The sequence below is a fragment of the Euprymna scolopes genome, chromosome 10, assembly GCF_053919585.1.
Source record: "Euprymna scolopes isolate OS-2025 chromosome 10, ASM5391958v1, whole genome shotgun sequence".
Classification (NCBI taxonomy): domain Eukaryota; kingdom Metazoa; phylum Mollusca; class Cephalopoda; order Sepiida; family Sepiolidae; genus Euprymna; species Euprymna scolopes.
Window position 1 is genome coordinate 133,112,994 of NC_136491.1, and position 27,269 is coordinate 133,140,262.

The 27,269-nt window shown below is 33.8% G+C and overlaps 1 protein-coding gene across 2 annotated transcripts in view; it reads right to left on the reverse strand.

Moving 5' to 3' along the window:
* LOC145286279 (uncharacterized) overlaps positions 1-27,269 on the reverse strand; it is a 128,506-nt gene that overhangs the window by 19,710 nt on the left and 81,527 nt on the right. For both annotated transcript variants that reach the window (XM_080135118.1, XM_080135119.1), the window contains exons 2-3: positions 15,492-15,759; positions 1-73 (exon numbers count right to left, since the gene is read on the reverse strand). The exon at positions 1-73 is cut by the window's left edge and continues 207 nt beyond it. In XM_080135118.1, the coding sequence (XP_079991244.1) occupies positions 1-73; positions 15,492-15,587 (169 nt within the window). In that variant the 5' untranslated portion in view covers positions 15,588-15,759. The remainder of the gene's footprint in view (positions 74-15,491; positions 15,760-27,269) is intronic.

A 27,269-nucleotide genomic window follows, 5' to 3' on the forward strand; every position in this document is an offset into this window, starting at 1 on the left:
TCAGCGCTTTGATTGTTTCACTGATCGTGATCAACTGTTTCAGAAGTTTCAAATCTTGATCGCGAATTTCAGACTGCAAAAGCGAAAATGGAAATATGTAAAGATAATATCATTAAAAGGTCTTCAAACAGAATGAGTTTCGCAATTTCAAGGTTTATTATGTAAGGACATTTATCGTTAATTAAAAAGGTTTGCACATAGAATTACATTCATAAAAAAGGTCAAACAAAAGAATTATATCTTTATGAACAGGCTTATATACAAAACAATATTTAAGATACAAAAGCCAATTTAAAAAGTTAATAATCAGGACAATGACACGTCAAATTCAAGTTTTGGGAATACGGTGATGGTGGTCAACTGCTTAACGACATAGATTAAAAACCTAGGTGTCCCAAGTTCAGATCCAGTTCGTTTTACAGAGATCAATCTTCGCTTAAGTATTTGATTTCTTTCTAGACAGAATTCTGATTAGAAAAATATCAAGGAAACCAGTGCCAACAATAGTCTTCGGATTCATATGATGATTATGATGATGATTTAAAGTCTGATGAACACAATAAAATGAACGCATGTAAAGTGCTATCAGGTTGACAAGTTCTTGCGGTTTTGGAACTTTTAAATTATGTTAGCAAGAAGGTTTTTGCGGATTTTTTTTATTTTGATATATACAATGATGAATTTTCAAATAAATTTACTTCATAATATCTTTACTTCATTGTACAAAGCGTTTTCCGTTCTATCTAATAATTTAAATTGCAATCGTTTTAAAACAATTATGTTTTCTTTTCATAACGTTGAATACAATATGGAAAAAGCAAATTCGCACTATTTCTTATTTTAACTCAAGCTACACCGAAAAGCTGCCCAAACTGCTCGCGATATCAATGAAGCGTTTGGCCCACGAATCACCACGGAAAGCACAGCACAATAGTGGTTTAAGAAATTTCGTGGCGGCTACATAATAGTTAAAATGTCCAAATTTGGCCACAATACTACACGCATGAGCAAATAATTGTTTTGTAGAGATGTAAATACTAGCAGGTGTGAAAAGTTCTCTAGCGCGGTTACAGGATCCCAACTTCTTTGCAGCATCCTTGGCAATGTCTTCTATATCTTTGTTTCAATGTTGTCTGTGAATATTAGGCAGAGGAGTTTGAATAAACTGCCATATAGAGAACTATTTAATTAATTTTTTTATCAATTGTTGCAGAATATACGATTTAATCGCGGATAGAATGAAAATAATTGCATTATTGTTAAGGGATAAAATTTCAAGTGTGCGTGGGTGTATGATTAGCTGAATGGATACCGTTACGACCCATAAAATGTTATACCGGATTCAAATTGTATAGGGTTTATTTAAACAAACATAATATTGATTTGTGTATGAATCCGACATTTCTAAACAGCTATGAGTATAATAAGAATTTTATCATATACATATTTTAAATCAATTTTCACCCCAAACAAGGCACAGTGCAACTTTGAAGTAGGAGGCTACTATCGGGGACATAAGTTGCAGGGTCATTATGAAGGAAGATGAGTAGCAAGATGTTTGTTCACATTACACTTGAACTTCTGCATATCAGTACAGTTGGGAAAGCAGAATCCTGGAAGGGAGTTCCAAAATCTTGCAGTTCTGGGGAAGAAACTATTGGAGTAAAAGGCTTTCTTACACTTAGGGATTACTACTGTAAAGAGGTGGGACTTAGTTGTTTGTCTGGTTTGTCGGGGGTAGTCACTTCGAGGAGGTACAAGTGCTTGTAGTTCGTCAGAGCATTCACCATTAAAGTACTTGCAGAACATGCAGAGGGATGCAACATTTCGTCGATGGGACAAAGGCTGAAGCTTAGATGACAGTTCAGGACCTATCAGGTTGGCGACTCTCTTTTGAATCTTGTCTAGGAGTGAGAGACTAGTAGCAGATGCACCAGCCCAAATGTGACAAAAGTACTCCACAATACAGGTGATCTCATTAGATCACTGAAGTAAAGCAACATTCAACCTAATGGTTACCAGATGGGTGAATACTTGAGAATATCATTATTGAGTGCATAGTCATTCTTGATATAGAAAAATGTAGTTCCAAGGCAAAAAAAAAAGAAAGAAAAGAAAAATACATCCAGTTAAAAAAGCCTTTCATGGTAAAAAAATAATCCAGTCACGATCAGTAGAGACATAATGGCTGTATTGTTTTTAGGCAGAAAGATTTTACTGAAAAAATCAACAAGATTTAATTCATTTTATAAGCTGTTGTGGCATCTGATTGCTTCGATTTTATAACAAGTATAACAGTAACCAAACACGGTATACAGTCGAGCCCCCATCATTACATCATAAACGCTCTGATCCCCATCTGGCATCAATTGAAATGAATGGCTCTCGTCTAGGGGAGGCCCCATGTTTTGATAAGCTTATGGGTTTGATCTTTACTCCTGATCTGAAATGGAACACATACATCAAGTCTGTGGCCAAGGTCGCTGGGAAAATAGTGGGATCCTTCTACCGCTCCAGAAGATATCTCACTAATGATGCAATTCTCTATCTATATAAAAGGCAAGTACGTCCAAGGATGGAGTACTGCTGCCACATCCAGGAGCTGCTAAAAACAGCTTATCCTGTCTTGACAGAGTACAAAATAGACTTCGTGGCTTGGTGGGGAATGCCCCTTTCTCTTCCCTGCAACCTCTCTCCCATAGAAGAGACGTTGCGAGCCAGTCTCTGTTTTATCGTTACTTCCATGGTAAGTGCTCGTCTGAGCTCCAATCTCTGGTCCCCTCTCGCCAATCTTTCACGAAAAACACCCGACTAGCTAAAACCACTGTCAATAATTTCCCTCACTCTTTATCCGTGCCTAAACCAAAACGTAGATTTTTTCTTACTGCACGCCTGTGGAACTCTGTTCCGATTGCCTGTTTCCCTCCCGACTTCAATTTGGATGTCTTCAAGTCCAACACAAACAAATTCCTGATGAACCGCCCCCTTAAGTAATGACACTTTATCAAATCTCCAATACTAACTATTACTACGATACTATCCCATTGGTTACTGTACACATAATAACCCTTATCCCCGAGTGGCTTCTGGGCCTTGATAAGTCGTGACCTCGATGTAAAAAAAAATAATAATAACGTTCCTAAATCAATCAAATTAAGCGAGGTTGATTCCAATGACATAATTAAAATCTCTACTTTTTGTCTGTATGTGTGCCTGTATGTGGTAAGTTTTCTTATTTTAATGAAATCCTTAGTTTCACTCTTTTTCTCTTCCTACTTTGGTGGGGTTGATTTCTTTCAAATTCATTTTATTCATCAGAGGGTGTTCTCAGATAAGTTTTGCGCTGGAATGCCTCTGATACGTATCGAAAAGCGTTAATCGAAAAAAATAAAAGAAGGGACAATCCGAAGTTAATAACCTTATACAGTCTAACATCACAAGTGCATTTGAGAAGTTTTTTCATTGCACAAGCAGACAGAACTGGCGTATAAAATTAAGCATGGATGCTTTGATAAGAGGAGGGTGCGTTCAAAATGATACCTCTGTTTAGAGAACAATTGAACTATTATATTTAATTTTTGCCTTTTAAACTTCAATTCAAGCCATTATATGAAAATGCATAAAATCAGTACAATGTAAACTAAAACATGACGTAAACTGACTTAGATTTAATTGAAAAATGAGCGATTCCACCGATTTCACCGGTTTCAATGACATTAGAATATTGTAAGTGCAATTCAATTCCTGATATCATCGGGTTTCCCTGCTTGTAGTCTCTAAAATTATTCCCTAGAAATAAGAAAGAACAAAGAGCGAAATGCAAAAAATATTTAAAAGAATGAGACCGGAAGGAAGTTAGATAGAAAAATAATAAGAGAAGCGGAGTTGTATAATAGTGAGAAATAGAAAGAAATAGAGAGAAAAGACATTATAAGTGAGAGAGAGAATAGAGAAAGCATATGGAATTTAAAAAAAGGTGATAAGAAAAGGGAAAGAGGAAGTAATAGCAGAAAGTGAAGGAAAGAGTAAACAGATAAAAGGAACAGAGAAAGAGATAGAAAGAAGACGAGAAAGAAGAAATGGAGAAATACTGGAGATATAAAGAGAAAAGATGGCGAAACTAAGAATTGTCTTTAAATAATAAAACTCATTCCACGTTTTCTTTGTTGGAAACGAATCTCACAATGTTGACTTTCAGTACGATGAATTGTGAAAAGAAAATCATTGATTTATTGAAAATACCCACCAAAATAAACGATCGATTGCCGGTGGCCATGTTATCATGTTATCTGTTAATTAAATGATTAACATAGATGTCAATGAAAAAATGTATGTAATCTATAAAACAGGGCATGAACATGACAGTTACAGAATGCACAGACGAATTAACGAACGAGTATAAACGTCAAATGGCCAGTTAGAGCGCATGTGTGGGAGAGAAATAAGGCACAATTAGAAACTAAATATTTCCTCATCAATGGACCTAAAGTAATCGCGTCAGCATCAGACAAAGCCAAACTCTTTGCCAAAAACTTTGTAGATAATTCTACCCTATGCGATCAGCCCCCCCCCGCGTATTTTCTCCTGTGTCTGAAAACACTTTATGCGACATACAAATATCTGTGCGTGATGTTGCCAAGCTAATCAAAAACCTTTATTCCAGTAAAGCAACTGGCCCTGACGGCATTCCTATTATAGTGCTGAAAAAGCTCCAACCAGAACTGACATACTTACAAAGCTGTTTAAGCTTCCCAACATCCTGAAAAACCTCATCAGTATGTCCGTATTTAAAAATTCAGGTGACCTGACTTTCACGAAAAACACTCGTCTAACTGAAATCACTATCAGTAATTTCCACCACTCCTTATCTGTGCTTAAACCTAAGCGTAGATTGCATGAACAAAGCTTTTTTCTTAGAACTGAACGCCTGTGGAACTCTGTACCGTTTTCCTGCTTTCGAACTGACTGCAATATGATTGTCTTCAAGTCCATTGTAAACAAATTCTTGATGAGCCATCCTCTTAAGTAATTCAATTTACCAAATTTCCACTACTAACGATGACTGCCATGTTCCCCTTGACCACTATACTCTCATTAACCCTTATCCTCGAGTTGCCTCTTGGCCTGGATAAGTGGTGACTTCTTTGTAAAAAAAAAATTTCCTCGACACTTTCGCGTTCTAAGAAATCTGGCTCAGGCGTATCACGATGCATATGAACAAGAAACAACCATCACCAGAAATAATCATTTTATGATAGTTATTGTTTCAGCATCAAATTACCTTATAACGTGGGTACCGTTGCAGGGACAAACGAACAAAAGGAAATAAACAAAAATCCGACTCGGCATTTTTTGGAAATTCAAATGAAATACATTTATTCGTGGTTCTTTCAAAACAACGCATTTCATTATATTTCCAAAGTCTTTTCGAACACACGTGCGTTTTAAATGTCTCCGTGGCCTGTCACTTGACGCTGGTGGTAGCCATCGCTTTCTCGCCCTCGTATTCACACGTCCATTTTGTCTGATAGCAATTATCTCTCTTCAACCACGTGGTGGATTTTTATCTCCTTCTTGTCACGCAAGCTCGCGCACACTTGCTAATTTGCATATGTGTTAAGACGGCTGCTGCTAATATTTTCATGCTCTGTTACAACCCTATATGGTTTGATGTGTCGTAAAATTACCCCAAACAAACATGCAACGTTCCAAATGTCATAAAAATGAGAGATACAGAAATATTTGGAGAATTGGACTACCCCACACTGAAAATCGCGGTAGGAAATGGTTGTTTGTTCGTGGCATAGAGAAAGCGATGAGACTAAAAAACGAGCCATTTTCTGCAGCAGACATCCTCTCACGCTCACCCACTATGCAGGAAGGATGATTGTAATCTTTAACTAGTTTAACCCGACTGATAAAATCTTATTACATCATCCTCGTAACGGCACAGTTGCAAGTCGGGCGGGTGGTGGTACTGCTGCTTCTGCCGGGGATTAATTTAGCAACAGTCAGCCAGAATCTACCAGGTGTTGACCTATCATGTATATTTAAAATAATGCAGAGTGGCAACGCGACGTAAACAGGAGATAGGTAAACAGTCGAATAGAAGATAGAGAGACGCGATATGGAATAGAGATTAGCAAAAGAATGTAATGAAGGAAATGAAATACGATCTATAGAGCTTGTTGCAGCAAAATCCGACATCTGACAAAAAGAAAGGAAGTGTTAAAGGCTTAGACAGATATCTCCGCCGGACGCTCCTTCGTCTTCTTGCACACAAAGACATGACGACCTCACCCCGTATTGCCGCCCTCTTCACTCGACCCTAACTTCCTTTGACTTGTTTCTTCTAGAGTGTGATCGAGGCCGAGATCACACATGATCAAATCTCTGAAGACACCTTGAAAGCTTTCACAACTTTGGAAAAAAACATGGTCACCAAAAATATATGATTTATTTCGCGGCCGTTTTAAGATGATCGCTTCCACCAGCATCTGTTTGTTACATTGAAAAATAATGTTGTATGTAACTCCAACTTTTGCTAAATAAACTGTCGGGTCTCTGCATATATTTTTTTTCTTTTTATTCTTTTTATTATCAATTTTTATTTCTTTTTCTTATCAATTTCATTTTCTATTTGTCAAGTAATGGATCTTGTAGCAACTTTTGCCTCCGATTTAAAAAGATAAAAGACGGCGGGTTTGAGGTTTGACACTGATAATTTAACCAGATAATTCTCAGAAACTGATAAAACCTGTATATATATATATATATATATATATATATATATATATATATATATATATATAATCATAATAAATGGATAAAATCCGACGATGTGAATTAAAAATGGAAATGGAAAAGGAAAACCAAAGTGTTGGACGTTTCGCCAAGTGTTTTGTGAGCTTTTTAAAGAGTGAATAGCTGAACGTAGTCCGTGACGACGGAGTCAGTTATTTCAAGAGTATACACGCAAAGTGAGAATGACATATTTAAATTAACGTAAACTAGGAAAGCCTTTCAATGTGACCAATGGAACAAAACAAGGTTGTGTAATGGCTCCAGTACTATTCGCCCTTTACTTCTCTGTTATGTTGAAATATGCATTTCGCAACTTGACGTCTTCCATAAGAGATGTCTACGTGCCATTTGCAGTTTTACTTTGAAAGACAAAATATCAAATGCGAAATTATTCACACTTTGTAAAATCAGCAACATCGAAAGCTTCTTAATCCAGTCGCAGCTTCGATGGGCGGGTCATGTGATGCGAATGGATGATGATAGGATACCGAAGCAACTCCTGTATGGCCAATTAGACAGAGGCCGTCGAAACGTGGGACGACCATGATTGCGTTACAAAGACAAAATAAAGTCTAATTTGCAGGTTATAACAACATTGAGCTAACTGCAAAAGACAGAAGGAAGTGGATAGAAATGTGTGACAGAAAAATCAAGGAGTTCTCGGCGTTTTGCATCGAAAAACTAAAAGAAGCGAGAGTCAAGTCAAAAAATAATACTGAGCAGTGTGGAGCTAAATTCTCGCATTTATATGTCTGTCACCACTGCGGTCGCCATTGCAAGTCTCTAGCAGGACTAAAGTGCCACATATGTCTAAGTGAATGTCGACATGCTGAGTTCTAGACCTTCAGGTCAATTGTCGGAGTCTCATACGTCGAAAATCGACGGAGAGTCCATCAAACTAGGAAAATACACAAGTATATATACAAGAAGGTTCCATATTAATGCTTTCTATTTTTTGTTATCCAGGCCGGATGGATTAGAGGAGATGGCAAATTACATTGTTATCGTGACTAAACTGATACATTAATGAGCTGAAAGTTTCTTCTCTCGGTTATAGATATTGACGGTGTGACACTCTAAGAAAGCACGTCCTGTCAAGTACGTGCGTCAGAAGAAGAAATGCGTCATTAAATTCTGGGGAATTCAATGCGCATTTATGCTTCTAAAAAAAATTGAACCGATCAATGTTCAGCGGCGTCTGTTGAACGTCGACGAAGTCGATACAGTTGACGTCAGTATAGTTGGGACACGGGTTGGTCGATTACAGAGTAGCGATAGTGATGTGAGTGGCAAAGCGCGCTCTGGTCGCCCATGCACGCCTATCACACCAAAGAGCACTGTGCACCTCAACCAATTCCCCGCGCTGATTGGCGAATAACGGTGAAGGAACTGCGTGTAGAATCGAATGTGGATGTCAGTCCACTTGAAACGATATTGTCATCATTAGGATACAACCGTGTTTGCTCGGAAAGGTTCCACATACGCTCACGCAGGACCAAAAAGACCACTAACTGGATGTCTGTCTGGATCTGTTAAATCAGTAGAAGTCGAAGGGGGGCAGATTCTTGGATCGCATCGTCACTGGTGATGAGACGTGGTATAACCACCATGAGACGGAGTCCTCACTATGAGACGATGTCCGAACGATTGTCGATCGAATGGCACTGTTCATGCTCTCCAGCTATGAAGAAGTTCAAGAAACAGACATGTGCGGGGAAAATTATGTGCATCGTCTTTTGGGACAGAAAGGGCGTTATCATTCTGAATTTCTTGGGACCAGCGCTGACTATGACCGTTACGTTGAACAAAGCTGAAGACTCAAATTGCCTGAGTAAAAGAAAATATTCTCTTTGCAACACGACAATGCCACAAGCCAGTTTGAAGACCACTGAATGTGTAAGAAATTCAACAGTGCGGGTGCTGTCTTACCTACAGTATAGTCCTTACCTTGCACCGTTAAACTTTCACTTGTTCGGACACCAGGGCAACAATGCAGTAATCACAGTCGTGAAAGCATGGACTGCTCGGCAAGCACTGACTTTTACAACCGTAAATTCAGTGCATTGAGAATATAGGTGACTATGTAGGAAAATAAAATCTCGGGCACAAAGGTCGCTCATTTTAATGGCACCACTCCTGTCTTGGTATCTCTTTAACTTTTTGAGTAAAAAAATAGGAGGCATTACTTTTGGAACCACTTTCGTACATATACACCATACATTCACATCTGTAATATATACATACAAAGTGCATTATTTATATATATATATATATATATATATATATATATATATGTATATGTATATATATATATGTATATATACATATATATATACATATACATATATATATATATATAAATATATATGTATATATACATATATATATATACATATATATATATATATATATATATATATATATACTAGCAAAAGTACCCGTCGTTGACTGGGTTCAAAAACAGCCTACAGAAAATGGACTCTGATTTATGAAAGTATTATAGGTTATGAAAAGGAAGGGTTGTAAAGAGATAGCTTAGAATTTGGGGGTATCAAAACCAAAGCAAAATATGACGAAAGGATAAATGAAATAGATAAACCCCATAGTTTATTATACCATACCTGTTTACACTGAAACACTTATCACAATATTCTGTGGATCTATATTAGAAAACCTTGTTAAACTTTGTGACATATTTCCATTCTATGGAGGTCAGGCGCGAACGAACACCCCATAGGTTTATTATACCATATTTCTTCAAACTGAAACATAACTATCAAAGTACACTTACGCAGATAGATATGAAAAGTCTTTATTAAAGTTTGTGCCTATTTCCATTCTATGAAGGCCATGCGCGTACGCAGACCCCACAATTGTATCCCTATTTAAGTTAAAACATACTTATCAAAGTATTATTATGCACATCTATATCAAAAACACCTGTAAACGTTTTCTTTTTAATTTTATAATTTTTTATTTCCAAACTTTGTGGACCAGCCTCGAATGCAGACCACACAATTTAAATGAATCATCATTATGCCAAATCAAACATACCCATTCCTGGGTCTCGATACATCTTCTATCATTATATGTGATCAGTTTTCTATAATAGTCAACCATATAGGAGCCTATTCGTGACTAGACATACACACAGACGTTCAGTTTATATATATATATATATATATATATATATATATATATATATATATATATACACGAATGAACAAATTTAAAATTAACCAATGTCCAAATCATTTTCACTAATGATCGTTTTTAATATATGGAATGAGATATGTTAAAAGCCTTTCCATTGTTACAGTGGGAAAAAGGGCAGGCTCAATTAAACGATGTGTAGATTTATTATGCATCCTTTTTGTAAGATTAGCGTTTTACAGTCAAAGCGATGACCATACTCTATGATAAAAAATAGTGTTGTGTTATTGCCATTTATATCTCTCTTAGGTTCGTAAAAGCTTCGCCAGGTTTCACTGAGAGTCGCCAATGCAAAAAGTGAACCGAAGCAGAACGAGAGAGAAAATAGATGTTCAAAATAATGAGAGAGAAAGAAAGTTAGATAGAAACTAGAAAAGGTGCTGTATAAATTGGGGAATAGAAAGGGAGAGAAGAGACATAGTAAGTGAGAGAGAAGGGCGTAGAAGAAGATAGAGAAACATGGCGAACTATAAAATGTAATAAGAGAAGAGAGACTGAAAAAGCGATAGCAGAAAGAGAGGGAAAGAATAAACAGATAAAAGAAATAGTGGAAAACATCGAAAGAAGATGGAGCAAAGAGAGAGAGACAAAGAAAAAAGAAGGAAAGCGAAACTAAGAATTTTCTTCAAATAAGGAAACTCACTTCACATGTTTCTTACAATGTTGACTTTTCATTCGATGAATTTTCAGAAGAAAAACAACATCGATTTATTCAAAATCTAAAAACGATAAATAATCGATTGCTGGTGGCCATGTTATCATTTTATCTATGGATTAAGTGATTAACATAGATGACATGGAAAAAATTTTCTAATCTATAAGACTGGGTATTAACATGACAGTTACAGGATGCACAGACGAAATTACGAACGAGTATAAACGTCAAGTCGTTACACCCAGGGCGCATGCGTGAAAAAAAATGAGACACAATTAAAAACTAAATATGCCCCCGACACTTTCGCATTGTGGGAAATTTGGCTTAACCTTATCGCAATGCATAGCGGACAAGAACCAATCATCGTCATTAATAATTCTTTCATGATCTATTTTTGGTAGACATGTTTTCATCTATGAATTGAGTGATTAAGATAGATTTTTCCAAAAAAATGTAATTTATAAAACAGAGAATGATCTGCTCTCTTCTCAGCAACCCCTTTCTTGAAGAAAAAGGCTTTATTTTCATAGTAAATGTACGTATGCGATCTGTTCTCTACATGCTACAAAACAAACGAAATACCAGGTGTTGATGCCCATGATGGGCGAAATCACCAAAAGCGCTTTTACGTCTTCCAGCACGATTCCACTCCTGCATCCAAGGCCAAGGAGGCCAAATTAATAGATACAACTTATTTATTTACATCTACTGTAAAATTAAAGTCACTTTCCATAACTTCCGACATCTGTAATACAAAAGTCTAATTTACAAAAAAGAAAAGCTTTATTAAGATGAAAGTAAAAATCTTTCAGGCAACATTATGTGAGTACAGCATATTTGTATTATATTGCATAAACATGTTTTGAAGTCCAATGCTGATAAATTCTTGTTTAGATCGTCGAAACAAAGAATCGAATGCTGCCTATTTTAACTAATTATCTCAATGAGTTGTGCATCGCCAACTGATATCATTTATAGTCAAGTGACTCATTAGTATATAAAATCAATGCTTACATATTTATCAACACATTTTTGCATGCATATTGTTAATTTAGTTGGCTGCTTATTATTAAAGCATGTTCCTTTTTACGCTTCAACAATTCGTAGCAAGCAATATTGAAAATCTAAATATAATTGATAGCGGGATTCTGTCTGGGTAAGGTTGTTCAATAAACACACGCACATCTATCTATACATCTATCTATCTATTTATCTCTCTCTTTATATATATATATATATATATATATATATATATATATATATATATATATAGTGGCACGCAAAAGTATTGGATACATTACATTTTCCTTCATAATTCTAATTAGGGTTCCAGATTTTATCTATAATTTGGTCAGTATATTCCTATTGCTATTCTAACTTATAACTTTGCGGGGAATTCAGAAATAACAGTGAACTTAAACTCTTATGCAATATTCCATCGTTGAATATTCTCTGGTGGCCATGAGGAAAAATGATACCTTACAAACTCCTAGGTGTATTATTCCTTTCCTACACTCATGGTTGCTTGTCTGCGAGTATAAAAACTAATACAATATATATATATATATATATATATATATATATATATATATATATATATATATATATTAAGTAATGTGATTTATAATTTAAAATTTTTTAAAATTTTTAAAATTTAAAAATCAAAATTTAATTAAATTAAAAATCAGTTTCATAAGAAGGAACAACAACAAAGTCAATTATCTGTACGATCGTTTCGGAAATCCGTGCTTTTTATTTGTGGTATACATGAAGTCACGTAGAACAATTATACATAGTTTTTTTGGTAAGCACGGTCTCCTCATCAGCAAATTTAGGAGGATTTCTATTGAATTGAAAGACACCAAAAATAAACCTAGCATTAAAAGTAAGGCAGATGAATCTGAAAAATTGAAGTAAAAGGTTTGGATTTAAAATTTATAAGAAAATTAATAAGAAAATTGGTATAGGTTAGAGATAGAAATGAGTAGAAAAAATATATATTTTTTTGAATTTACATAATAAATTTGATTTAAAAATATATAGATATATAATTACCTTTTGGTTTTTCTTTTTTTGAAATCAGGAACTGTATTTAAAGTAGTCATTTAGATGTTTGCTATAGCTTTTTATTTTATTGAATGATGAATTTTAAAAGGGCGACGCTCGTGCAGTAAATTGTTTCCGTTAGCGTATTTTGATTTAAAGACGCTACAGTTAATATCTATAGAGAGAGAGTATTTATTTTGCAAGTTTTTAAGGGGAGATAATTGTCATGGATTTATTTATTATTTGATTTACGAGTCTAAGGGCGGTAATTGGTTTAACTTAATTTATTAAAAAAAAAAAATCTATTTTTACTAATGAGTAATTTTTAATGATTTAAGGTGGTTTATATTTATTAAATTTAAACCAACGTTTATGATTACATGATAGAAGCTCGTGTCTTGAATTTACTAGTTTGGTTGTGCTTTTTATATCTTCATATTTTAAAATTTTTAGGGTTTCTTTTGTACATAATGTACAAAATTTATCTCCTAGTTTATATGATTTGCAAGTCTCAATTATTTGCCATTTTAAGTTGAAAGAAATATTGCTATTTTTTAGTTGCCAAATATAGTTGGATAGAGTAGTTTGGTTTGATAGAGAGTTATTTTTAAAAGAATGTTTGTGCGTTGAAATTCTATGTTTTATTGGGCCAGATGTGGAACCAATATATATTACCTCTTGATTATTATGATTATTTTCCGTTAGGTCTATTGTTGGATTATAATGTGGTGGGTTGGTTAATAATTGATCGGTAGATTGATTTAAGTTGGTGTTATTATTTAATCTGGTAGTTGAGTCAACCCTGTTTCGATGTATCACAACACATCAGTGCGGCTAGACAAACACCTTTTCCCATATATATATATATATATATATATATATATATATATATATATATATATATATATATATATGAGAATATATTCATGCCCATTAAGCGACACAGATGCAAAAATGTTGCACCCTTGCATAAAACCTAACAATTTCCTGAGAGGATGAAATATGGCATAAATTTATGCTACAACAACTACTAAGTCAAAGCTATAGCCATGTATTGAGCAATGTCGAAATAAATAGTGAAAATCGATACACTCTTAAGAGGTCAACGTGTAAAGTATTGAAAAATGGCAGGAGTAAGTCAACTAAACATGTTACTTCTACGGATGCGCAAATATACATTTATAGGTTAAAGTCGTTTAATTTGAAAAGTTTTCTTTATCTATCTGTAATCAGACTGTAACGAATAAGAGTAGGGAGCTAAATGGTTTGCTTTGTATTTAGACTGATAGCACCAAAGTCCAAATTTTGGATACCACATAATAATCAATAGAGAATTGGCCCTATAAATACGAAACCTGCATGAATTTAAAAAAAATCATATCAAAAACTATATGCATAAATAAAAAAAAATCATATGAAAAACTATATGCATAAATAAAAAAAATCATATTGAAAACTATATGCATAAATAAAAAAAAATCATATTAAAAACTATGTGGGCGGCCTCGGCAGAAGCGTCTTGAAACCTCTCCATTTCTTCATTCTACGCACAATGTATCTTTCCTTTTTTTAATAATTCCTTGACTAATGGCAAAAGTACAAGGAAAAAAGAGTGATTTCAATGAAATCACTCTTTTTTCCTTGTACACATTTGTGAATTATTTCACGGAATTCTGCTATTTGGATGACATCGAAATATCTTCTAGTAACGCGATTCCTTTGGATTTTTACCTCTGGATGCTGGACTTTTGCCAACTTTTCTTGGATTTTACCATTATTGGATATTCTACTCTTCACCCGACCATCCATTCACGTTAAATCATTTTTCTTTTTTCCCCTATTCCCTCTTCTTCACTATTTTTTAACTTTTACCAAAAAGCTATATTACTTACTTGTAATTTCATTAAATACTTTGAAAGAAAAATTCGATTCCGCAATTTGCTTATTCCTTCTGATGAGAAAGGTAGTATTACTTTCGAAACTCCGCAGATTAAGGACAATCAACTTAATTTGTACGAGTATTTCCTTTTTGAAAATTAAATATGTTCTTAACTCTTCTTAAAGTGTTTTTAAAATGTTTCTTTGTTCTTATTATAACCTCTATTTCCTATTTGGTTTTATTGAACTTTTATATCTGGTTAGGATTACTTTATACATATTAAGTCTTTAATATTTATAATATATTTTAGGTTTGCTATTTTGGCTTATCTTTGTAAACTTAATTGCAATTCTTATTTCATTATATATATATATATATATATATATATATATATATATATATATATATATATGTGTGTGTGTGTGTACGTTTTATTTTTTATTACTGTTTTATCTGTTTAGTTACGCATGTTTCGGTTGCCGGACCATATCTACGATCCAGGAGACCCGTCAAACCTTACAGAAATCCTTCTGTAAGGTCTGACGAGGCTGCTAGATCGTAGATATGATCCGGCAACCGGAACATGTGTAACTAAACAGATAAAACGGTAATAAAAAAATAAAATGCATATTTGCTCTGGAATAGTATTGATCACTCTCTTCAGGTTATTACTAATTACCATTTTTGATATATATATATATATATATTAGTACTAATATTATATATATATAAATATTAATATATATAGATTTATATATATGTGTGTGCGTGATCATTTCATTATTGTTTTATGAAAAAAATACAACAGTAATTGGACTTAAGATCAATCTGAATTTGAACACTTACTCGCTCACATGTATTGCTAGTTAAACTTAAAAAAAAATAATAACTTACCAGCTCCGATCTAATCTTTTGTAAGGAACTATTGATTCTTTCCGTGCTCGATCCACACTCGGAGCCGAGAGATTCATCCTTGGTGTTCGTCGACATGATCACGCGAACTTTATCGCGATTAGTCGAAGCGAGAATACTTTTGGCTCATGATTTGACTAATGGCACGGTTCCACAGGGTCATCGGGCTTTGCATATTGGAAAATAAATTCAGGTCGGGTAAGTTACTCCACAACCGATGTCGTTTCCGAAGCTTGTCAATCCAAGAGGCCTGCAAAATAAAACAGAAATGTTTGTAACTCTTAAGTAAAAGGATGCAATCGTGTGATACAGTGATTGTTATCGTCTAGCATACTCACATTGTAGTCACCAACATCATTTCAATAATTATTTAAAAACGTATTTGCAACTTAACACCAAGTACAATATTACAAGATTTTTTAGTCTATTAAGATCAGGCAAATGTTATAGCCCGTTGACTTAGAATAAGTACTTTATGCCAAATTGATAATTAAATATGGTTTATTTTGTGCTTATTTTTATTTTAAACACTGATCTTTATTACTGCTTATTATTCTCTAACTGTGCATCAAACGGATACCATAATACTTAGTAAGCTGTACCTTATCATAACAAAGATCCATGCAAAATTTCAGTCAAATCGACTAAGTATTTTCAGAGAAAAAGTGGAACTTAAATACTAATTTCTATTAATCCCTATTAGTTATACATTGTGCATCGAACGGATGCTATAATACTGAAACTGCTGCACTTTGTAATAACAAAGTCCTTAAAAAATATCGGCCAGATGGGTGCAGTAATATCTGTGAGGAAATGAAGCGAACAGACAGAGAAACAAACAGTCAAACAAATAAATTAAGAGAAATGCGATGTATAGTCTGTTTGCATGTACACATTAATATTAACTTGTTAAAATACTGATTTTAAAATAATTAGCATTATTCATTTACAATTGTAAAATCTGTAACGTAGTCTGACTTTGCTATTAACTGAAAAAGTCAGAACACGTATGGATATTGACGACTTACCTGCCGAGCTATGCTTATATTGGCGTCAACATTTTAAGGTGTGACGCGAGCTTGACGTCACGAAATGAAATGCATATATAAGTATAAAGATATGAAGGAAGGTGACAAGAAAAGAAAAGAAAAAAACGGAAAAAACGCGTGGCGATTTAGTATATACACTCGACAAATATGCGAGTTTCTTCTCTCCCGCTACGCTCCCGAAAGCAAACCAGCCGACACGCGAGATCTAGAGGGAATTACGGTAACACTCCAGTTGGTTGTAGCCTGAAACACAAGACTGCTATCTGACGAGAAAGAGAAAAAAGAGCGAGCATGCTTATCGTGTTATAAATACATGTCGGCGACTTGTGTGTGAAAGAAATGAAAATAAATAACTTTTTCTTTGCTCCAAAAAGTTCGTGTCGCACTTTCTTTCTTTTTTATTTTGCTATAGTCTCTACATAGAACGTTTGAGTCCATTTTAAAATAATAACAACGTTACATGTTTTAATAAATGTTGCACATTTAAATGGCTATTTACTTTAAGCAAAGTCATAAAATATTAGCGGGACCTGTGGAAATTCCACAGCGGCTTCTTTCATATGCAGTCTGTGGACTTCAGCGTAAATGGAGACCTCGCGATATTATTATAGCCTTTTTGTTCAAACTGTAAAATATTTATCTAAGTAATCTGGTTTATAAAGTGTTAGACAGTTTAGCATTAATATCTTTATATGAGTCTGTGACATATTTCTATTGTATGAACGCACAGGACGAAGGGAAACCCACGATATCATCATACCATCTTTAGACACAACAGATACTACCCTGTGATACTAGCCAGAAGACAAAGAAGGTATATATATATATATATATATATATATATATATATATATATATATATATATATATATATATATATATATATATATTAATTTAATTTTTTTACATTGCCTCTTCGGTGATCAGGACATCCTATTTACTAAAAAGGAGGATAGAAAGTGATAATATACAACGAACATAAAATTAGCGGATTATATACTAATTTAATTTGTGATCTGAAAACTATGATACACATATATACGTTAAATGTACTACCGTATTCATATATAGATGTATTTTATGCTTGAAAGTGTCTTGGTTCAAACGCACGCCTCGCCATTTCAGTCACCTTAAGATTTTTTTTTACGATCATTGTTCCACAGCGTCTTCACTAGAACATACGCCCTTATATATATATATATATATATATATATATATATATATATATATATATATATATATATATATATATATATATATATATACTAGCGTTTCAGCCCGGCGTTGCCCGGTTGTTTGGAGGTATATGTTGAGCAAAAAAAAGCGATCAATTTTTTTTAACTTTGACCCCTATTATACTCACTTAACATTTATTGTTTTGGGCTCAAAGCAAGTTATTAGAGCCATGTCCAAAGAACCTATATCTAAAATTTCAAGTGTTTGGACCTAAAATTCTCGGAGGAGTTTGGTAGAGTTCTCAAAGGTCAAATCGTTGAACTTTGACCCCTTAACAGCCGAATTTCTGGCCGAAAAATGGTCTGTTCATTATGAATAATGAAATACGCTCATTAAAATAAAGTAACCAAAAAGACATTGTAAGATTTAATATAAAGAAAGGCGTAATTAAAAGTAAAAAAAGAAGAGTAATTCACTTAATATTATAATAAAACAATTAATTCTAAGAAATAAATAGTTTGATGACCAACATAGTAAATAAAAACATCTCCATTGTAACAGTATTTTTGATCGGACTAATATTTTCAGAAAAAAAACTAAAATGAAATAAAATTATATTTGTATAAAGAAGATAATACAAGGATAAAAAGAAATAAATTTCTAGGAAAAATTAAATATTGATTTACTATATTCATTGCTATCTAGGTCTAAGTTAACAACACTGAGCAATTTATTTTCATATATTCGTGCACACTATTAGCATATTATAAACCGGGGCATTTCTATTCTGTTCTGCGCCATCTATTTACATCGGCCATAATAAAAATCGAACATAACAGGGTGTGGTTCAAATTGGTTCACTTCAAGATTTTTCTTAATGTTTTCTTAACAGAATAAGGTCTTTTAAAATGGCGACGAAAGGTATTTTTTAGAATTGTCCTTAATCATCTAGCTCATTTTATCATGAGAAAGTCATTTCTTAGAAATGACCTTCTTTTATCTAACCAGTCGGTTAACTATATATTGCGAGCGGGGATGATGTAATTAAAGCTATTATTTACGTATCCACTTTAAACTCGCGGATGTTTTCACATATACTTCATGTTTCTTCGGACTGATTTATCCGCTCCAATTCAAGTACGAAATCAGCCAGACAATCTTACTAATCTCTTCACCTACGCTTCATGATACAGAAATAGTGTAGCACAATACTCACTAATTATCAAGGTTTATACCTAACTTTCTAGCAAGTTTTTATTGAAATTGCTCCAGACAAGGCATGAAGCAACTTGATATAAAGTCTAACAAGCAAATCGCAATTGTATTCTTAGTATTTCCTGTACTGAGAATTTAAACTTCAACCTCCAGAAGAGTGTCAGTTAGTACTGGATTTTATTTCAAGTTCATCCCTTACCTCTTTAGGAAAAAAGATCAATGAACCCTGCACATTGGATGATGAGATTACTAATCGAATTACAAAGGCCAGTCCAGCATTTGAAAACCTTAGGCATCGCGGAATTGGACTTGGAACGAAAATCAATATGTACAAAGTTGTTGTGTTGACTACTTTATGGTAAGGATCTGAGTCATGGTCACCATATCGATGTCTTTCACAAAAGTTGTCTTTGAACAATATGTGCCGTTTCCCTCCGTTAAGGTCGAAAACATCGGAAAATATGTTTATTCAATTATAGTGCACCTTTTCTTTATTCTAAGCCTTTAATTTATGCAGCTCGATGTAACTACAGAGCATATACAAATAAATGACAAAAGTCCATATTCTATATTTCAAGATGCTTACCATCTTACCGTTTATTCCTTTAAGTAGGTAGACATACATAATTCTTGACAGTACCTGTTTCGTAGCGCAAAATCATCCATATAAATATTATGAAAATTATTCAATTTATTTTCCCTTTAACTCATCAGAAGAAAAAGCACTTATCAATTTTAAAAGAAAATAAATGCATACGGATATATATATAGTACTAATTTCAAAAGTAAAGGAAACTGATTTGAGTACCATCATCTAAAATCGAAATTAAAATATTTAGCGTTCTGATGGAGTTACTTACCGTTTGGGCTAACTGACAGATAGATAAAAAGAAATGTAAAATTAAACGACACACACACACACACTATATATATATATATATATATATATATATATATATATATATATATATATATATATCAGCGATGTGGTGTAATATACTTAAAATCACCAAACAAATAAAGAAAAACAAATTAACCGAATAAAATTCTAAGCGTGGTGGTTAGTATGATCCTCTAGGGATGCTTCATGTTTTCTAAACTGTTCAAGAACAGAAAACAAGTAAGTTACTTCCTAAGATGAAATCAAGACTAGTGAAGAATGAAAAAAAGGGGTTGTAAGCATTGGTGGCGTCATCCAAGATAATTACTATTTGGGGAAAGCAGAAGGACTTAGCACCTGATAGCCTTCCTCTGATATTCCAGAGGGTTACCGTACAGGAGATAAATGAAGTTCCCCAGACAATTAATCTAGAAAAAAAAAACTGATGTAAAACCAAATCGGATAGAAAGTGTAAATAATGACAATATCTTATTTACCTCATCTATGGGACCCTGACACGTATTAGCACTCCCGGACAGAGTGGACCTGGAAGTAGTGGTAACTAAAAGACGACTTGAAATTCATTAAACTGAGGTTCATCACTGGATGCAGTTTTATGCCATAACTAGAACATTTCGAATTATTTTTACATATTAACATGGTTGGGAAATTGGATAGGAAAAAAATTAAAAAGCTGGCAAATCGATTATTTCGGGCATAGAGTGTGGTAGAGTAACATTAAACACTTTGCCTAAGGGCGTCGGAGACAATTAAGAGTATAAAGTGGAACTTGGGGTTACTTTCAGCAACATTTTAACTCTCACTTCCCTTAAATTATTTGTCCTCATATTCCATGAACGATGTTTCTGAATAAGGGTGAAGAATTACTATGTTCGAGGTTGGAATATGTCACTAAAACATTTGATCGTGACTAGTTTTTGGCCTTAAAGTGGTATTTTATAGCTTCCTATATGCCCTGTCTGGAGTGATTTCAGTTTAAAAATGTTATGTCGTGCCCGAGACATAAGTTAAAAATATATTAATTTTCTGCGATAACACCTGTCACTTTAGAGGCACGAACTGCAACTGCCGCGAAATGAGTCAGGAAAACGAAAATGAATCGTTACTAAATAAAGAAAACACTTTTCTCCATAGCCTCCGCTGTGAGCTAATCATATCATGACTAAAACGTGGAGAGATAACATTTCAAATTTATCTAATATTGCGGGTGACGCGAGGTTGGCAATAACACGCTCCTAACACCCCTTCCATGACCACCCATGTTCTGACAATGTTCGTTTTTTACACTTTCTTCTCTCTCTCTCTGTCTCTCCTTCTCTCTCTCTATCTCTCTCCCCTCTCTTTCTATCTATCTATCTATCTATCTCTCTACCCATATCTCTATCTCAGTCTCTCTCTCATTTAACAATTTACTTGTTTTCAAAATATTAGTCTCAGCTTTTTTTATCGCCCTCTGTCCAACCGTTCACCTTCTCCAAATAATTGGTTTCTTCCGTTTTTCTCATTCTTTAACTTTCGAGATTTTGCTTTCATCTATTTACTCAGTTATCTCTCCTTTATTCGTTTCTCTTCCTCTCTTTCAGTGTAAGTTATTTAGAATTTATATTTGTACACAGACGTCCACGCTCATCAAGGTCGGAAGGCCACTTCAGCACAAAAGTTAATTGGTTTCAACAGCTACACGGTGAAACATCAAGGGTACGTCTAAGCATTCACTTGCCCATTTTATATTCGATAGGTCTCTTTCATCTAATATCTCTTTTCCATCTCCAATTTCAATTTTTTTCTCTTAATCTAATATTTTTATTCTCTCTTATAAATTCCGATTCTTTATTCGCTTTGCTTTGTCCATACCAACAGACTGTTGATCTTACTTAATGTTGCGCCACAATACCAACTGTAAACGATTCAGTGTATATGACTAGTTGGACACAAGTCACCTTTATATTCATTGTTAGCGATGGCATTTATCAGAACACGCCTTTCTCAACTGGGTGCGTAATTAGACACACCAAACTTCATTCTTTTTATATCGTGTAGATTCCCGCGTATAACAGGAAAGTTATCGAGTTCAACAGAAAGACTCCCAAGTTCAACAAAATCAACTCGAAGTATGAGGGGGGAGGGGTTATATGGACCGAAACGTTGAGAAAATTGCACTCAAAATGAAAACAGAAATCCAAAGAATCCAAATAATACTCATGAAAAGAGGACAAATAATTGATGAGTTTGAACAACCTCGAAATCATGCGGGGACGGTTCACGAGAGGAATCTCTGGGCACTGGATTTTAATATAACCATGTTTTAACGTGTAGGGAAGCAGTCTCATATTAACGAATTTCCACAGACGGGAAAGCCTTGCGAATAAAGTCTATTTATGGAAATTCCGTCTGATGTTCGACACACGGAGGAAAATAATACACTTTTCGTTGTTGCTTGTATGTCTTTCAATCTATGCTAATAACAATAGAGTAAAGAGTGACCAGCAACATCTGTAAAAACATGGTTTAGAAAGCAAAAATGCTTTGAGCGGCACCGCCCCAGACGTGACTGACGTATTCATCTTATAACCTAACTTACTCTTTATAGATAGGGGTTGTATCAGGAGTCAGGTAATTCTAGAGCGATAGAATGATCCAAGCATTTTCCAGAAGCCACACAGATTCTCATTCAGCAAATCCTTTTCTGCATAAAATATGTATACCCAACAAAATTTTATTTATGGAAATCAGCATTTTATACATGACAAATATAATATATTACGTATTTATCTTTTCAGAACAAAAAAACTTTTCTTTCAGGGTCAACTAACAATGGATACACCCTTGCAAAGGTGCGTCTCTAGTCTATGGCGCTATTTATACTAAATGTGAAGGGAGGGCATATAGATTAATATCTTTCCATAATATAATGAAGTATATAGGCGCAGCATATCAAAGACAGATTTAAATAAGTGACTCTAATGTAGAAATAGACAAACCTAGGGTTAAGAAGAAAATAATTGTAGAAGAAAAGAAAAGAAATGATGAATAGCAAAGATTAGGAGTTCAGATGTAAATGTATTCTTATATATATATATATATATATATATATATATATATATATATATATATATATATATATATATATATACTTTAGATATAGTACTATTTAAACATAGTAAAATAACAGAATTCAATTGCTTAAGTATGCTTTTCTTATGATTTGTTTGTGTGTTTATATAATAATTTCATTTTAAAAAAAGAATTCTGTTGTTTTTAACAATGTTTTTTTAAAGTAAAATGCTGTCAAGTATACAGACAACACACACACACACACACACATATGGACTGCGGAAATATATATATATATATATATATATATATATATATATATATACAGAGACAAAGAGAGAGGGAGAGAGAGAAAGAGAGAAAGCGATCTGTCTAACAATCACACCATCACCAAAGATACACAAATAAAAATACTAGCCACAAAAAGAAACCAAGGTAACCTGAGACTCAAAGAACTATTGTCAATAAATAAACTTAAACCCAAAATAAAAAAAAACAGGGCAGAACTAAACTGCAGTTTATTTATATAAACACAGGAAAACCTACAATACTCTTTATATGCATTCACTACTAAACAAATAATTCTATCACATCATTGGCTACTATGATAATACTACATAATAAATAAATGAATATGAAAGTGAAACGAAACACATAAAAGAAAATAAATAGATAAATTTAAAAATAGACATAAAAATGTAATAAAATAAATGAATAGATTAATAACATAAATATATGCACAGTGGCGTAGCATCAGTTTTTGCCGCCCAGAGCGGTCGGAAAATTTGCCCCCCAACATATAATTACCTGATCTCCCCCCACCGCTGGCATATAATTATATGTTTAGCCCCCCCCCGCTGCATATGATTACCTGTTTTGCCCTGCCTCGCTGGCATATGATTACCTGTTTTGCCACCCCCGCCTACTGCTGGCATATGACAACCTGTTAAAACCTTCAAAATTCCAAAAAGCCCTAAAAATCTTTATTTTCATTGAAATAATGTTTACACAAGTTCCCCCTTTTTTAAATTTTAATTTAATTTTACAATTTATTTTCAATAATTTGAATAATAATAATAATAATAATAAGTATGTAAACATTAATCTGAAAGGAATTATTGTAATGTTATGAACCTTTAGGCTGTGATCATAGCGTAGTATCTGTTAACTGTGGCAAGCGGGAGCAATGGTCAACACATTATTATTATTGTTATTGTATTCTTATTAATTGATTTAAGCGATGGATGCTCGCCGTATCAGTTATTATGATTAGAAGAATAAACAATTAAATCGAGGAAGAAATTATTGACCTGTAAATCGCAAAAGGAATGCGAAAATAGAAAATAGATGTTAACATTCTTTTGGATTTGGATAAACAAATAACTAGATGGAAACATTAAGTTGGTCTGAGACACGTAATTAGGTGACGTGGGAGAACACGTGATGTAGTAAGTTTTGGAGAGATTCAGGAGGTTGAGGATTGACCACCAGAGCAGACAGACGTCTAGACAAGGGTGGATAGACAGCTAGGAGCGGGCTGTAAGAATAGAAAATGTAGAAACTGCAGATCCTGTGAAAACCATTTGAGATAACTGTAATAAATTTATATTATAAAAATATAAAGAGTTGTTTTAATGGTTTCGCAAATAAGAACAGATGTCTCAATTGTTTGGTGCTGATCACTTCATGGTTCGTCACGGAGCAGCGGGAAGATACAGAATAACTCTTCAAGAAAAAAGGTATGAAGCATATATTATTCTTCTTACATATGAACTGTAAAAATATCCCGTGCGATAAGTCTGATACAACATGATTCAGTTTACACGTCAATATCATGTCCTCCGGCTAAACAACATACATACGATTTATACGTTTATTATATGTCTGTTAAAAGAACAATATCTTACATCCACTAGATAACACATGACACGTTTTAATATATCATCTCCTCCAATATAAACCAATATATAACATTATGTAAACGTTAATACGAAACAAAAGAAACCAATTTTTTCAAAACAAAAACGTATAATTCAAATTATAAAAAAAATGTTGAATTAAATTAATTGGCTACACCAAAAATATATAATAATACATTTAAATGAGAACATTTGGACACCTGAAAATGTTATGAAATGATAAAATCATTTTTATTTTATTTTTTGTTGTTGCGAAAATTAGGATTTTCGCAAGAAACATAACTGTATCAAAGAAAGGATAGTCCGATGTAGTTTTCTTTCCTTTTTCTTCATAATGTTTTTATTAAGAGGTCGAGTCTCTCGAAGAGAAAAGAAACGTCTTGTATGGGCGGTTTTTTAAATACTTGCGTGTAATCGCTTGATTTAAGCGCAAAATTTAAGAAATGGAAAGTCACACATTTTAGAAAAAAATTTTTTTATAAATTTAAATGAGAATATTTGAAATTTGAATTTATAAATTTAAATGAGAACATTTGAAAACATGAAATGGTTAAGAAATGATAACATCATTTTTATTTACTTTTTTATTGGTGTTTTTTCCTAATTCTCACACAAAGTAGTTTTCTTTTCTTTTTCTTCATAATGTTATTATTAAAACGTCTTGTGTCCATGCTTTCTGAAATCCGTGTGTTTAATCGCTTGGTTTAAGCGCGAAATTTAAGAAATTTGTTGTTATTAATAATTTTTATAAATGAATGTATTTATCAATTGAAAATAGTCTATAAATTTATTTTTGTGAGAGAACTATCGCAAGGCATCAAGTCGGTGGAAAATTTATAACATACTTTTCGCGCTTTTTTTCGGCAAAGTTATCTATTATCTATTATCTATTTTTTTCGGCAAAGTTATCTATTATCTATTATCTATTTTTTCGGCAAAGTTATCTATTATCTATTATCAAAATTCAGATAGAGAGGATTGCCAAGCCGATCGAAAGTAGTTTTTTATGAGTTTCAGTTTCGAAAAAGAGTGCTCACAGCTGGCAACACTAATGGCTTGGGTAAGGAAAATGCGCAGCAAGATCACAATATTAGGGCTTATCCCTATTTCAGAGCAGAGTTTTGTCTATTGCAGTGTCCGCCATCTTTTCTCTATTCTGAAAAAGGATATCTCTACACGCCGTCAGCCTGGCAGAACTTTGTTACAGATCCATCCCCTTTTCTTGAAGATACTTCTAGCCATCATTGATTTTCAAATGCTAGAAGAAACGGAAACGACAATACCGAGTTGAGAATTAAACATGCATTTGATCTTGTGGTTGCATTTTCTTCTTCTTCTGTGAGCTGTTCCAAGGCAATGGCGACTTCCAATAATATTTTTACCACATCATTTAGCGCATCTGCTCGACTGTTCCATCTAGTTTCTAGCGATGTGTAGATGTAGAAAAGAACGAAAATAACCGGTCAAGTATGCCAAAAAATGTAACAGAAGCGGCGTGTACACAAGTCAGGTTTAATGAATAGTTAGTGCATTGCACAAATAGAGCTTTTGGGTTGATTTTGGAGATTCGTTTCTGCACACTCGATCTGTGGCCTGCCATAATAGCAGCATTGTCAAATGCCTGGCAAATACAGTCACCAATCTTAATCCCACTGTTCTCCAGTTCTCTCAAAATCAGTTTAGAAATGACCTCCGCGCTTTTACCTTTTGTCTCGATGGAGCGGAGAAAGTACTCTCCGACTGTCACTTTATTTGTTGTTTAAAGTTAGCAGAAGGAAAAGAGAAAAAGAAAGGGAAAAACAGATCAAACGAACAAAGGTCTTACCGCGAGGTTGGGCGAAAGAGAGAGAGAAATAAAGAAGGTGCCCATAGTTTTAAAAGATGTGCTCTGGTGGAAGTCACGTAAAATCACACGAAATCACGCGGGAGACATGTATAAAAGGAGTTGACAGGTTAGGTCGGGAAGAGGCAGACAGACGAAGTTTGATGACAGTGGTGATCTCGAACTCGGCGGTTGTTGGCTTGGAAGGACAAATTCTTTTCTTTTTTTAAATTTCTTTAATTTTGTTGTCCTGAACTGGAACACTACATTTTTCTACATAAACAAATTCCTGATTAACCGCATACTTTATCAAATCTTAACACTAACGTACTGTATACGCAATAACTCTTATTGTCGAGTGGCCTCCGGGCCTTAATAAGTGAAGACCACCTTATAAAAAAAGTGTAGCGCTTGGTTCCCATTTAAAATTCTATTCCCTTATATGACACTTGCTTAATGTTTCTACACTTGCTTAATGTTTCTGTACTTGCTTAATGTTTCTACAATTCCAACGTAATTTTTGTTGCTTATCGTTGTATTAGTTAATTATCAGTGATGTTTGAAATTATTTTCTAGACAAAAAGGTTTTGTTTAATTGTTCAACATTTTTTGGAACATTTAAAT